Here is a 14,856-nt window from a genome sequence, read left to right as displayed (position 1 = left end):
CTAAATAAATTGGACTATTTAATTTGTATTTTTTTTTTTTTTGCAACGAAAAAATTGAATCCTTCAATTTCTCTACTCTTAATTTAAAAAAGGGACCATCACGTCGCAGTGTAACACACTCAACATCTATATCAAAATATATCACACATACGCTTTTGAAATTAAAAAAAAATGAGCCTTGGAATCAAAGTAATTTTTCTCTGTTTTTGTTCTTTTCTTTCGAAAAAAGTTTTTAATGGCAACACGATCAGCTATATAAAACACAGATACGAGTATTTTCTTTTTATTAAACAATACTCTTCTAGGTATTAGACAGGGAGACTCCTTATTTCCTTTTTTTTGTTTTATGTATCGAAAAATTATTTTTATATCGAACACATTTTGGACACAACACTTATTGACATTCGTTTGACACACATGATTACTGTCATAATGTGACCAATTTTATCTTAATAAAAAATAAAAATTTTTTTACCGCATACATTTAGACACACCTAAATACTATCATGTGTCAACATATTTAATCTTATTCTTAATATATATTTTTGAAATAAATTTAAAAATAATATATATTATTATTTATTAAAATAAAAAAATATTTTAAATATTTTATATAATTAAAATAAAAAATTAAAAATAATTTAAAAATTAATTTATATTTTAATATAAAAAATTATCAAAATATTATTATAATTTATCTAAAAAAATATTTTATATTTTATATATATATATATTTACATCTTATAAAATTTTAAAATTTGTGTATCATTGTATTCTATATCATTTCGTATCCTGTATTCATATCGATGTGCACATAATAGCCTGTATCATTGTTTCTAAAGTCAGCAAGTCACCCTAAAAAGTAGGCCTACACAACCACGTATACAAAGTGGGAAAAATTCATCTACTTAGAGAGCAAAAATAGAATCTGGTCCGCCGAATAAATGAAGAAAATAATTTTATTTTTTTAAAATAAAAAAGAAGAATCTCCCATGAATCTCGGCCTAAAGGGTATGGTGTCCTTTTGGTAAATTTGGGCCAAAAAACTGATGACACATGACTTCACATCACATCACACCATCACATATTATTACATATATGCACAAAAATAGAAGAGAGAGAGTGAGAGTTACGTGTAGTTCAAGCGAGATCACAGCAAACTCCCCCAACACACACACACACAAACCTTTTTGCTCTCCCCACTCTCTCTCTCTCTTGAAGCTGGTGGTACGAGGTGGGCTAGGAAGAGGGAACTGTTGTTCTTATTTTTTGTTGTTGTTGGTGTTGGTGTTGGTGTTTGTGTGTTGGAAGTTACAAACGTGGTAGTTACTGTGCGTAGGAATAGGGCTAATTGGACTTAGTACTAGGAAGGAAGGAGGGTTTGGTGTGGGGTTTCTATTTATTTGTTAATGGTTTTTGGTTTTTGTGAACAATAATGGGGTTTAGTTTCAAGAGAAGGAAGAAGGAGCAAGATGGAGGGGGTGGAGATATCACTAGGTCTTTCAAGGATTCACTTAAAGCTCTTGAAGCTGACATCCAATTTGCCAATACACTGTGTGTAACTCTCTCTCTCTCTCTCTCTCTCTCTCTCTCTCTCTCTCTCTCTCTCATTTGAGCTGAAAAGTTTGAAACTTTATTTGTTGGGTTCATGGGTTGTGTGATTTTTGGGTTCCACCCATTTTAGTAGATGTGTGGCTTTTCTAGGAACATGCTGAATTTCTGTGTCCTTTTGTGTTTGGAGTAAGGTATCAATTAATTTATGGGTATTATAATGGTTTAGCCTTGTATTGTGTTGTTTTCGTTCTAAACTCTGTAATTTTGGATTTTTCTCTTTTTATCTAATTTGATAGTTATCCGTGTCATTCTGGAAATGATGGTTACAAAGAAAAAAGAGAGAGGATTTTTTCCAATATGATTATGAATTAAGATCATATTAAAACACTAGTGAATTTCTGTAGTTGAGTTGGGGAACTTCATGATTGGTAAAGGAGATTGAAATTCAGCTTCAATTCTTTGTTGCTTTCCCATGTGTCCTAGTTTATGGCAATTTCATTTCTTTTTTCTGTTAAGGCAACAACGATCCCATGTTTTGTATATGTTTAGTATAGTGGGTAGTTGCTTTTTGCAATGTTGGAATGCACTTCATTGTTCACTTTATTGCAAGCAAATCAAATTGTACAATTTTATTTTAGAGCTACTAGGCCATATTGAGTTTACCCATTTTTTGTATGAAATATGCTTTGATACAGAGCTTCTGGGTATCCATGCGAGCGCGATGGTTCTCGCTTCCAAATGAGGTTATCATATAGCCCAGCTGCTCAATTTTTCCTTTTTCTGGTTCAATGGACCGATTGTCACCTTGCCGGAGCACTGGGATTGCTTAGAATTCTTATATACAAGGTTTATTCACTGCCCCTTTGCACTATCTTCAACACTTGCAAATTGCACCCTCTTTTAAGCAGACCCTTTTGAAGTTACAATTTACAATCATATGATAGCTCTGAATCGTGACTGTTCTGTTGTCAAGCTAGTAATCGTTACAGGGTTTGTTGCAGGCATGTGCTGATGGTAAGACAACCATTTCGATTTATGAACGAAAAGCGAGCCTGAAGGAGTTCTACCGTAAGTGAATGATCATATTGAAGTATAAGTATATCTTCTGTTTCAAAAAAGGTGTTGCTTTAACTAACTTGGTACATTGGAAATTCGATGAATTTGGAGACAGTTGTGTCCTCATTCATTAATTTCCAGTTCATCGATTTAGTTGAAGCAACATTTATTTGGAAACAATGGTATATAAAAGGCAGTTGCTGATATCTTTTAGTCTTTAAACTATAGGTGTGTTGTTTCCCTCTTTATTGCAACTCAACGGAGGAATCAGTGATGTTGAAGACAGGAAACAAAAACATTTGTGTGCTACTAAGTACAAGACAAGAGACATGACAAGCAAGGGAAAGGTCTCTGAAATCGAGATAGAGAGAGAAGAAGAATGTGGCATTTGCCTGGAGATGAACGGCACGGTTGTGTTGCCGAGTTGCAATCACTCGATGTGTATGAAATGCTATGAAGATTGGTGAGTGTCAACATTTATGATAACATGGTAATGAAGTTATAACAATGAAATTAAACAAACTCATAAAAGAACTGAAATTAAAAGATATGATTGATGGCACACGCTATAAGATTTCGGTATTTTGGCCTAGAACAGAAGTGAAACATTAACAAAGAATCTGTTATTGTTTCTATATCCAACATTAACAATAATTGTTTGACCTAGATTATTGATTCCATAGCATTCCCATCTATAATCAATTCGTTCCTGAAGAAACAATATTTGATATTTTGATCATTTATAAATCTGCAGAGGCGTTAGGCCGATGCTGAATTTTCAAAAGAACAATGCTTCAAAGCTGGAATAATTTTGCCAGGATTTTTGCAAGAATAACATGGTGATAGTGGATTTTGTAACCCACTAATCCAAAGATTATTAACTATGCCACTGTCACATAATTGTTTTTGTGAAATTTGATTAGATGAATGAAGACCACTAGACATGATAAGATTAAGAAAATCATTAGAGAGAAGGTTAGGGTATGACCAAGAAATTCTTGGATGCTTCTAGAGCACCAAGTAAGACGGTGCTTATTCCATTCGATGTACACCAACTCATTGTTCATTTGCGTTGGGACCTATAAATGAGTTGGTGTACTTTGAATGGAGTGAGATTGTGAAAGAGCCAATAGAATCTTGTCTTAGAGGATATGAACATGTGTAGAGAAGAGCTACTAGATGGAGCCAGAGAGACAAGAAAACAAGAACTATTGAAAGAGATATAAACTTTTGTTTTCTAAACATAAAATGGTTCATAACATGACAGTATGACATTCACATCATTTGATTGATATAACTGTGTGATCTGGCCTTCACAGTTGTTGTATTTGTACTCTTGTGAAATTATATTTGTGCAAAAGATCGTTCTTTCTAGTTGGTATAAGTAAAATAAGTAGTTTTTATAATTTTTTCTCTCTTAGCTTCTCATGGGTAAAAATTGAGTTATGTTACATATACGCCCATTTATTTTTTTATACATCAATCTGATTCGCTCTTGGGAACTATTAGATGGGGTGTGGGACGGCGGGACCTAAATCAACGAATTCCACACCCCATCCAATAAAGAGTGAGTTGACTTAGTGTACGAGTTGAACTAAGTACAAAGAACATTTATCAAAATTTTCACAACAAAAATGTTTGGGAGAAAATAGAAAATAAGTCCAAAGAATATTATTTTGCCTTTCTTAATTACGTTAAAATAATTGAGTAATATTAGATGTATAAATGTGTAATTATGGATGTTACATGCATGAAGTTAAGAATCTTAAGTTAAATAAGATAACTTTGGTTATTGTCTCCTTACCGTCTGCAGAATGCTATTGCATTTATGGGTATCTATTTTTGACGGATCCTCTACTTGTATCTTTTGGTGTTGATTTCAGGTGGGGAAGATCTCAATCTTGCCCTTTCTGTAGAGAAAGTCTTGAAGGAGTAAAGTCTGGTGATCTTTGGATCTACATAAACAAGAGTGAAATTGATGATTTGGCTTCAATCACCAAAGAGAATTTGAAGAGATTATTTATGTACATACAAAGATTGCCCATCATTGTGCCAGACCCCCCTATATCGGTTTCATACCATCATCGCTGGTGATATTGATACATTAGCCTGATTCATTCAAACTCGCTCTAATTCTCAGATTTGTATATGATTCTCAGTTTGTCTAGGAAATTTGCTAGACTTGTAAATAATACATGATACATTGTAACCAGAGTTCAATTCTTATATGTTTTAATTTAATTTCATTGGAATTAAATTAAATTCTTATACCATTTTCATTTTTTGGTTGAGTGAACTACCAATCTAGTCTCTGTTTATTTCTTAGAATGATAACGCGATCCCTCAAGATAAAAATGGTTCACTTTGGTTTCTGTTCTCTACTTTCGTGACACAATGCGGGTTTCTATGGATGTTTTTTAACATTGACGGGTCAGGTTCAGAAATGATCAGGAGTCCAATTGTCTCTAAATAATATTTTTTTTAATTTTTTTATTCATTATATTAATATTCTTTTTTCAATAAATTATTGAATATACGATATAATAAGTACAAATTAATTAATATGTTGTTTTTATATTTTTGTCTTTTGTTTGTTGTAATGGTAGTCATTATTTTTCGTTATTAAGTTAGATAGGGTTGTTATATAAGCGGTTATATTAGTAGTTACATTAGTGGTCTATTAGTGATTATAAATAAATAGAAAAGTATGCGTGGTAAGGATAACAGAGGGTGAAACTAGAATAAGAATTTTTTTGTTAACATGAATAGTAATCATTGAAGTAAATTTATCAGTGTTAATATTATACTATTTTTAAGAAAATATTTTAAAAATATTTTCTTATTAGGCCCAGTTTGATGTATATTTAATTTTATTTTCCATCTTAACGCGAAACATGATTTGGTAGAGTACAAGTTGTATTTTTTGGATTAAGATATGCATTAGTGAATGATGTTGTATAAATATGTTCCGAGCTGAGAGACAATCTAATACATTCTTTATGTAGCTCCACTGATGTATTACGAGCATGCGACGGCAGCAGGGTATGCGCCTGGACGAGAGGTACGTTTCGTACTTGCAAATGGCCGGTTTATACCATATTGCGAGGCTAAATGAGAGCTGGTTTAGGTTGGATGATCCCGTGGTTAGTGCATTCGTGGAGCGCTGGCGTCCGGAGACGCACACGTTTCATATGCCGTTCGGGGAGTGCACGATTACACTGCAGAATGTGGCGTACCAGTTAGGACTGCCGATCGATGGACATTTTGTTAGTTGTTGCTTGACAGATTTTTAGATGTACATCGAGGGTGGTTGCCCAACTTGGGCGTGGTTCGAGGAGCTGCTGGGTGTATTGCCTCCTGAAAACTGCATCCAGAAGTTCGCAGTGAACTGCAGCTGTATGCCCGGGCCTATATCATGATGCTGTTAGGGACTCAGCTATTTGGTGACAAGTCTGGTACTCGCATACACATTAGGTGGCTACCAAACGTAGCTAGGCTTGAGGACATGGGTGGGTACAGCTGGGGATCAGCTGCTCTCTCATGGTTATACCGGTGCATGTGCCGCATGGCAAACAGACACGTGGTGAAGTTAGCTGGACCGTTACAGCTACTTCAATCATGGATCTTTTGGCGGTTTCCTGGATTCAAACACGCTGGATATGATACGTTCGGATGGCCTTTGGCCTCGAGGTACTATTATATTCAAATGCTTTAATTGTCACAATTATTAGGCATTAGTTTCGTGGTATGCTATTATTTTATCCTATTCACAAGTTTTCTATTGTATTATTTGGTGTTAGCTTCATTTGGTGATAACCTGGGTGTGGGTTGCAGGTGGGCATGTCACAACCCTACAGCGAGCGAGAAGGGACCTCGAGTTACGAGTTGGAGGCTCATGATAGATCTCCTACAGGCTGGGATGTAAGTATTCAACCACTCCTTATAATTAAAATCTCTCTTAGATTAGCAACGCTGTATAATGAACGATGACATTTCGTAACTTTTTCTATTCACAGTTCATTTGGATGCCGTATAGCTTTCATGACGTAGTTCAGGTTGTGCATCCGGAGATATTGGAGCATCGGCATACGGCGTTATGGAGGTCCGTGACAGCGTTGAACAAATAGCTCGGCCAACCTCCCGTATGTGGCCTTCACCAGTGAACAAAATGGAAGGTTCTTGACTCCCCTCAGTATGGAATTCACACTCTCGGAGATATTCGTTGTCATATGTCCGAATCTCCTACCTTCAACTCGATGTTGGGTCCACATCGCATACTCAATCCTGTTAGCCCACTCACACATGGCAGGGTCTTCGATTCGTAGAATATCAAACCAATAATCAAATTCAACCTCAGTCTTGGCATACGCCGCATTCACCAGAAGCCTCTGTGCATCCTTGCCCTTAAAAGTCAGGGCAAAATTTGCGGCCATATGTCGAATACAGAATGCACGGTATGCAACAGGTGGTAGCCAACCTCCGTTGGGAGCCTCAAGTGCTGCCTTGATGCCATTATGTCGATCCGATATCACCAGAATACCCGGTTGCGGAGTCACGTGCTGTCGGAGTTGGGATAGGAAAAACATCCAAGACTCAGCATTCTCACCCTCCACGAGTGAAAATGCAATAGGCAGGATGTTGGAGTTCCCGTCTTGTGCAATTGCAACTAACAACATATCCCCGTACTTGCTGTACAAGTGGGTCCCATCGATGTTGACCAACGACTTACAATGCCGAAATGCCTCAATACACGGTGGGAATGTCCAAAAAAGCCGGTGAAAATAGGCTTGCGAGCCGTCCACCTGCCCACCCACTCGCACAGGACTCGTCCTCAACACTGCAACACTACCGGGCATCATCATCTGCACACCTAAGACCCATCACGGCAACTCATTGTATGACTCATCCTAGTCTCCATAAATCTGTGCCACGACCTTCTGCTTAGCCAACCAAACCCTTCTATAAGTCGGCCTAAACCCGAAATGTGCCTCTGTCACATTCAGTAGTACCTTGATACAGACGGCTGCATCAGCTCTGACCATTGGCGGGATGAAGGCCGAGATCACATGATAATCAAGACTCCTGTGATCATTCGAGATTGACATGGCCAGACAAGTATGAGGTCCATTGTACTGTTTTACCTCCCAAACACCCCTGCGCTGGCGGAGACTGATCCTAATCAACCATGTGCACCCGTTGTCAAATTCAATACACTTTCCAAGGTACTTGCGATAATCAGACTCCACCACCTTAAACTGTACCCCGCGTCAGATGCTATATGTCTTCACGCTTAACATGACCTCCACTTTGTCCTGAAACTGCTGACCAACCTGAAACTCTGATAGACCTCTGGTACCCTGAGTATCTCTGGCATCAAATCTAATAGGTTCGTCAGGAACTCCCTCGGTTTCATGACATCCAAGTCCAAAGATAAAAAGTGCGGAGGATACTGCTGAGTCCCTGAGCTAGACGCTCTACCAGCCCTAGCTGAATTACTCGCTGCTATGTCATCACCGCTATCATCGGCAATGATGTCTGGCTCCACATCATCAACGTCATCATCATCCGGCAATATATCGTCTATACTATCTGGTGTCCAACGCTGTAATGAAACCGGCGTTCTATCAATAATACCAACTTCTCTGTCACCACTGCGGTTGAGATCAACTGCGAAGGATGGGGAGGCAACCACCATTTTCTGAGGTGCAATAACAGGCACGGATGAAGATCCACCAACAGGTCTCGAACTAGAACAGGTTGTCGTTGCTAGAGTTTGGGTATTTTGGTTCGAACCACCTGAGCTAGAGAACACATCTACAAGCTTTGCCAACAGCTCAGGTGTCCTGACCTCGGAAAACAGCCGATGACAATGGAATAAAACCTCTAAATCCTCATCACTCCCTATAACAAACGAATCGTATTTCACATCATCTTGCAGAACTGAGATCGGAATGCGATAGAATAACTTCTCAACCCATTTCACGCCTTGCAACCCCAGTTTCTGTATTATATAATTCAGGAAGTCAGTGAAGCTCGTTGTAGGTTTTAGAAAAATACTGAGGGAATCCTTGTCTGTAAACTTAATACCAAAACATGATTTTTTCTTAGTTGCTCATCTATAATGCACCAAAACTAAAAAACTCTCATCACTAGCCATTGTGTTTCACTCTAATGGGAGGAATTCACGTTCACACCATATTTATACACGTTGGATGCTTGCTAATTCGAAGCAGTCAATTTCGAATTATACACACATAAAACGAAACAGACTCATTCGAATTACTAGGGCTCTCCTTGCATGTATAATTCAAATAACTCTGATTCGAACTACCTTAACACCATATGCATGCCTAATTCGAATAAAGTTGATTCGAACTACGTAAGATTTACATCCATGCATAATTCAAATTGGACTAATTCGAATTACATAGAAAGGTACTTTTGGATGATCCAGGTAGGTTTTTAATTTGGTAGAATTAGATAATTTTATTCTCCATTTGGTTTAATTGTGTCATTTGCCCTAATACATATTATTATAAGGTTACATATCATAAAATATTTATCAATATAAAAATAATATAAATTAATTAAAATTTCATATACATTAAAATTCAATTAAATTTACATATATTTTACTCAAAATTAATTAAAATTTTACATATATTAAAATTTAATTAAATTTACATATATTATTATTATTATTATTGTTGTTGTTGTTATTGTTGTTGTTGTTGTTTTAGATGCTTAATTTCGTATGTAGTACACCAGCATTGGGGTCTCATTTTGCGGGCATGGTTGCAGACCTACAACATGTCCAATTCGCAAGCCACGTAGTTGAGGTGGGGTTCCATTTCGCAGGCGATGCAACTGAGATGGTCCTGACACGTTGGCCTCCATTTCATGGGTGCTTGGGCTGAGTTGACGGTTAACTCCATTTTGCGGGCGATACCAATGAGTTGGCCATGCGCATTTTCATCAAGCTTTTTCATCCATGCGCATTTTAGTAAATAATCATTTTGAAATATTTATTTAAATAAAAAGTCCTCTATTATATATATATATATATATATATATATATATTATTTAGTATTAATAACTTATTCATAGTATATTTTTGTGCAAAGATATCAAATAGAATTGTTAATTTAATTTAAAGAGATAAAAAATTAAATTTGTTATTGTTCAGAAAAATGTTACTATATATCAAATAATGTGTTTATTAATTTTCACTTTATTGTGAAAATAATGTAAATCATAATACTAATAGTATATCATAGGATTATTATCCTTATTAATGTACTAACCGTATTTTAATATTTATTATTTATATATTTAAAAATTATATTTGAGAAATATTTATTTAATTTCATAATAAATTATATTTTTAAATTTGATTAATTTATTAATTAGTTTATACTTATTATACTATATATTTAATAATTTATTGAAAAAAATATTAATATAATAAATAAAAAATAATTTAAAAAAGATATTGTTTAAACAATAAGGACAAATAAACTTCTAACAAATTTGAATTTAGAAACAATTAGATTCCTACCCATTTCTGAACACGTTAACATTTTTCGTTCAGAGTTAATAGAAAAATATCCATGGGGACTGCGTTGTGTGACGAAAGTAGAGAATAAGAACCGAAGTCGATTGTTTTTATCTTGATCATAAAAGATCGCATTGTCATTCTGAAAAATAGACAATGACTGGATTAGTAGTTCACTCTTTTTTTGTTTTAGATTTGAACCACAAATTTTTACACTCAGGTACATGCGATGGTAATAAAAAAAATTTACCAAAAACGGTCATAACTTATCTTATTTAATATTTATTAATTGTTACAACAATTAATAAATACTAAAGTAAATTCTGACTTTTTTTTTCTTTCTAACATTACCAATAAAAATAAAACCATGAAATTATGCAACACAAGCTTGAATATATTAAAGTTCTAAAACGGGCTAAAGCCTGTACGATTCTACGTTAAATACTTGGGAAAAACATAATTGTTGTTCGAGAGTTGAATGGTGGTGTGGTGATGACATATGCGGCGGTTTGGGAGAAAAGGATAAATGTCCTTAACTTTTTAGTTTACAGACATTTAAATTTTTAAAAATTTAAATATATATTTAAGTTTTTAACATTTTCAAAATTTGGATATATCGATCTTTGAGTTTAATTTGTCCAATTTTAAAAATTCTCTCACATGTGCATCCGTATCAATAAGGTCAGTATAACGAGAGTTACGTTTGATTTTTTCATTGAGTCTAACACACCCAAGTGAATATGAGGGATCGATATATTCAAATTTTAAAAAAGTCGAGGACTTAAATATATTTTTAAATTCTCAAGGATTTAAATGTCTGCGGATCAAAAAGTCAAGAACTTATTTATCCTTTTCTCCATGTTTGGGGAGTGGGAGAGAATATAAAATTTAGTTAGTGTTTCTTTATTAATAATTTTACTAAACCAAGAACAGAGTAAATGTAAAATAGTTAAGCCAACGAATTATTATTCAAATGACATAATTTTTTCATACTTATTTAGAGATTACAAATTCAAATTTTTTTTCTAATTTTGGAAAAAAAAATGTTAAATAGTTAATAATTTTTTATACAATTAATTAATATAATTATTACTACATACTTGTTTAAGACATATATTTCATGACAATAACAATACATACTTTTCCTTTACAATAAAAATTATTGTGAATATCTCATATGGGCAGCGGCAAATTCAGAAATTTAGTAAAAGAGAGGTCGAAAATTAAAATTTGATATAATTATATAAACTATCATAAATCTAGTAATATATATAATTGTGATTAGTATTTTGTTTTAATTAAAAAAAATGTTAATAAGTGCATGTTAAATAAGAAAATTATTTTAGTTTTTATACATTTTTTTTTAGTTTTAGATTCGATAAAAAAACATAAAAATGTTTTATTTTTTATTTTTTTATTAATTAATTTGCTTTACTAAATATTGATATGACAGTAGGTTATACTTTTATACTTTATATCATAAAAAATATATATTTTATATCATAAAAAAATATAGCATAAAATAATATAAATCAGTAGTTCTAACAATTTTGTTATATATATTTAAAATATATTCATAAATGAAATATGTAAAATATGCTTATTCTAATGAATTTATTTAATATGTTATAATTTTAATAGAAACCGAACCGAATTGAAGAAGTGGCTTAGTAATGTATTGAAATGGAAATTTTAGGCTTAATAAATGTGTTTGTTTTATGTTTAGTTGTTGGAATGAGTTGAAATTGTGTTGAATTTGAATGTAATGTAATGCTATTTCAATTTATTTATTGTTTTGAACATCATTTTACTGAAATTAATTTTTCATTAGTTAAGATTTAAAAACCGAAAAAACTGACCGAACTAAACCGCTTTTGATTCGGTTCGATTATTGCACAAACAACAAACCAATTGATTGGTACTCTGTAAAAATCGAATAGATCGATTCGTTAATTTTTGGTTCAAAGTCGAACCAAACCGAACCGATAACACCCCTATTCACAACATAGCCAAGCCCACTCACCTTAGTCCATGATGTTCAAGCCAAGCCATTCATTCTATATTGTATGAAACTCGATTACAACAACTTTTCAGCTCGTCCTAATTGTTCAACAGCTGCCACACTAAAAGGTCCAATTTTGTCTTTTAATTTTCACCAGACCATACTTGTCATAGTGGTGTGCCAATAAAGTGGCTGCCACATTTAAAAATTTTTTCAAATAGTAAACTTCATTTAAGACATGTTCCACGTCTATTTATCATATATTAAAACAAAGATCAGATAATTTTCTAATGTATTTTTAATTTTATAATTTTTTAATATTATCTTAAGTCAGTTTAAATAGCTAATTGACATAATTTATTTATTAATTATTTAATTAAATTATTTTTTAATCATGATGTTTTTAATTAAATTATTTTTAAATCTTCTGTTTCTAATTCATATGTCTCTCATTATTATAATATAGAATTTTTTTCTCACTCTCATAATATTTATTTTTTAAGTTATTTTATAATTTTTATATTTTTTATTTTTTATTTTTATATCAAATACTATATACCTTTAATGTTAACATTATTTCTCTTTATTAAATATAAATATAAACATAATTCATCATCTTCTTTTATATTCACTCCTTCTTATGTGTACTATATAGTATTATAACTTAGGGTTTAGAATTTAGAGTTTTGGGCTTATGATTCTTCTTTATTTTTCTTCTCATTCTTATGACATTTATTTTTTCTTAAAGTTACTCTATACTTTTCATATTTTCTAACTTTTTATTTTTATATAAAATACGATATAATTTCAATGTTAATATTATTTTTTTAATAGGTATAAATTGAGTAATAAAATATAATTCATTCTCTTCTTTCATACTCACTCCTTCTTTTGTTTAATATATAAATCAACATTCACTTCACACTTCTTATTTATCTTCTTTTTTCACATAATTTCATATCTCTTATTCTTTTTCCTCCATTCTTACTAATATTTTGCAGAAGTATTTAAAGAATTTAGTTAATGACCATAATTCTTTTTTTTTTTTTTAGTTTGCTAAATATGTGTATTGAATAATAAATTCCTAAAACACTAAATTTTTATAATTTTTTTTAGTTTTTTTAATTTTTTGTCTAGTTGTATTCATCAAATATCATCCATATATTATTTCTTTTTCTCTTTCAACAATTTATATTTTTTAATATAATTTAGTTATAATATGTTGAAAATACATGGTATTATCGTGAGTCATCAAAAAGAAAATTAAAAATTGAATGTTAATTTTAATTATATATCATATTATTCATATCCTTTATAATTTCTGTTTTTTTATTTTTAGTTTAATTGTATTCATTAGTTATATCACTAATACCATATTGTATCAAGAGATAAAGAGAATTTGATAGAAATTAAAGAGAATAGAATAGAACTTCCTAAAATTAGGGCCAAGAGGAGAATTAGAGTTTCTAATTACATCATGCATGCCCACACTATTACATTTTATTCTTATTTATAGCATAATTCTCTAAGTGTGCTATAGGCCCAATACTAATCGTAACATTATCCTTCCTTTCAAAACAACCTTTGTAAGACTCATAATTTTTGAAAATTCTTATTATGAGTCAATTTTAATTTATTTATTCATTAAAAATTTTAATTTCAGAAATTATTTTATTAAAAATAATTAAATCAAGTTTTGATAATTAAATTAGAATTTTTTTTATCTAATTTTATAATCGTTGCATTGGATAATTCCCATATTTGAATTATAAAGTTTAATAATAGTAAAATACTAAGAATTTTATATGATTCGATTTAAATAATTGAGATTTTAAAATTTTATACTTTAATTTTTTATAAATAAAGAAAATTAATCATATTATCTTTAAGTATTTAATTAGAGTATTTATTTAAAAATAATTTGCAAGTTGATGAATAAACACTATTTTTATATATAATTATTGTTTGATTAAAATAATTTTCAATTACTCTATTACCCTAATTTTATTAAAATTATTAAACTATCAAAAATCCCCAATTTCATACACAAAATCCTAATTCCCAAATTAAAAATCCTAACCCCTTCTAACCTAACCTTAACCACCAATGTTTCCCTTTACTTACCAAACCCAGCAGTAGCATCCCAAATTTCCATGGAAAGAAAGAGAGGAGAGAACGTGAGATGGAGAGAACGTCAAGCCCAAGTCCAGAAGAGAGAGAGAGGCCGTCGCGAAGGTCAGAATTGAGAGAGAGAGAGAGAGAGAGAGAGAGAGAGAGAGAGAGAGAGAGAGAGAGAGAGAGAGAGAGAGCTGCGAAGGAGGACAGAATCGCATGTCGCCACCGCGCCCAGTCGTTGTCCGTGAAGCCATCGCCGCCGCTGAAGCTCTGGGTCGCGTCAGCTTCTCACCGAGCTCCCATGGGTGTTGCTGTCGAGCTTGCGGGTGAGAGAAAGGGAGTCTGTGGGTGAGAGAGGAAGGTATTCCACTGCCGTTCGTCGTTTCTCAGCCACCGCCATGCCTTGTCGTCATCGTCAGAGCCGCCACCGCCGTCTATTGAGGACGTTCGTGTCGCCGACAGAACTCTTGCCGTCGCTACTGCTGTTCTAGTGAGCTTTACCCCCATTTATGCTTTCTCTTTGTTCGCTTAAGTTGCTCCATTGCTGTTGTGAGGGTCATCGTTAAAGTGTTTA

At 32.8% G+C, this 14,856-nt stretch overlaps 1 protein-coding gene across 1 annotated transcript; it reads left to right on the top strand.

Moving 5' to 3' along the window:
• The first annotated feature begins 938 nt into the window (after positions 1-938).
• On the top strand, positions 939-4,883 carry LOC112743635 (E3 ubiquitin-protein ligase AIRP2). The gene is made up of 5 exons (XM_025792919.3): positions 939-1,554; positions 2,250-2,400; positions 2,556-2,622; positions 2,839-3,073; positions 4,494-4,883. Exons 1-5 carry the CDS (start codon positions 1,436-1,438, stop codon positions 4,702-4,704), a joined length of 783 nt encoding a protein of 260 aa, XP_025648704.1. The 5' UTR covers positions 939-1,435; the 3' UTR covers positions 4,705-4,883.
• The last annotated feature ends 9,973 nt before the right edge of the window (positions 4,884-14,856 follow it).

Source organism: Arachis hypogaea, chromosome 14 (assembly GCF_003086295.3).
Source record: "Arachis hypogaea cultivar Tifrunner chromosome 14, arahy.Tifrunner.gnm2.J5K5, whole genome shotgun sequence".
Taxonomy (NCBI): domain Eukaryota; kingdom Viridiplantae; phylum Streptophyta; class Magnoliopsida; order Fabales; family Fabaceae; genus Arachis; species Arachis hypogaea.
Note: the sequence above shows the minus strand (reverse complement) of the source record. Positions and strands in the feature narration are given on the sequence as shown.

What these genes read in the sequence shown, in the direction of transcription:
- LOC112743635 (XM_025792919.3), top strand. Translation starts at nt 1,436, where the DNA reads ATGGGGTTTAGTTTCAAGAGAAGGAAGAAGGAGCAAGATGGAGGGGGT. An exon ending in ATCCAATTTGCCAATACACT is followed by an intron (nt 1,555 to 2,249) that starts GTGTGTAACTCT and finishes GCTTTGATACAG; the next exon opens with AGCTTCTGGGTATCCATGCG. An exon ending in TTAGAATTCTTATATACAAG is followed by an intron (nt 2,401 to 2,555) that starts GTTTATTCACTG and finishes GGTTTGTTGCAG; the next exon opens with GCATGTGCTGATGGTAAGAC.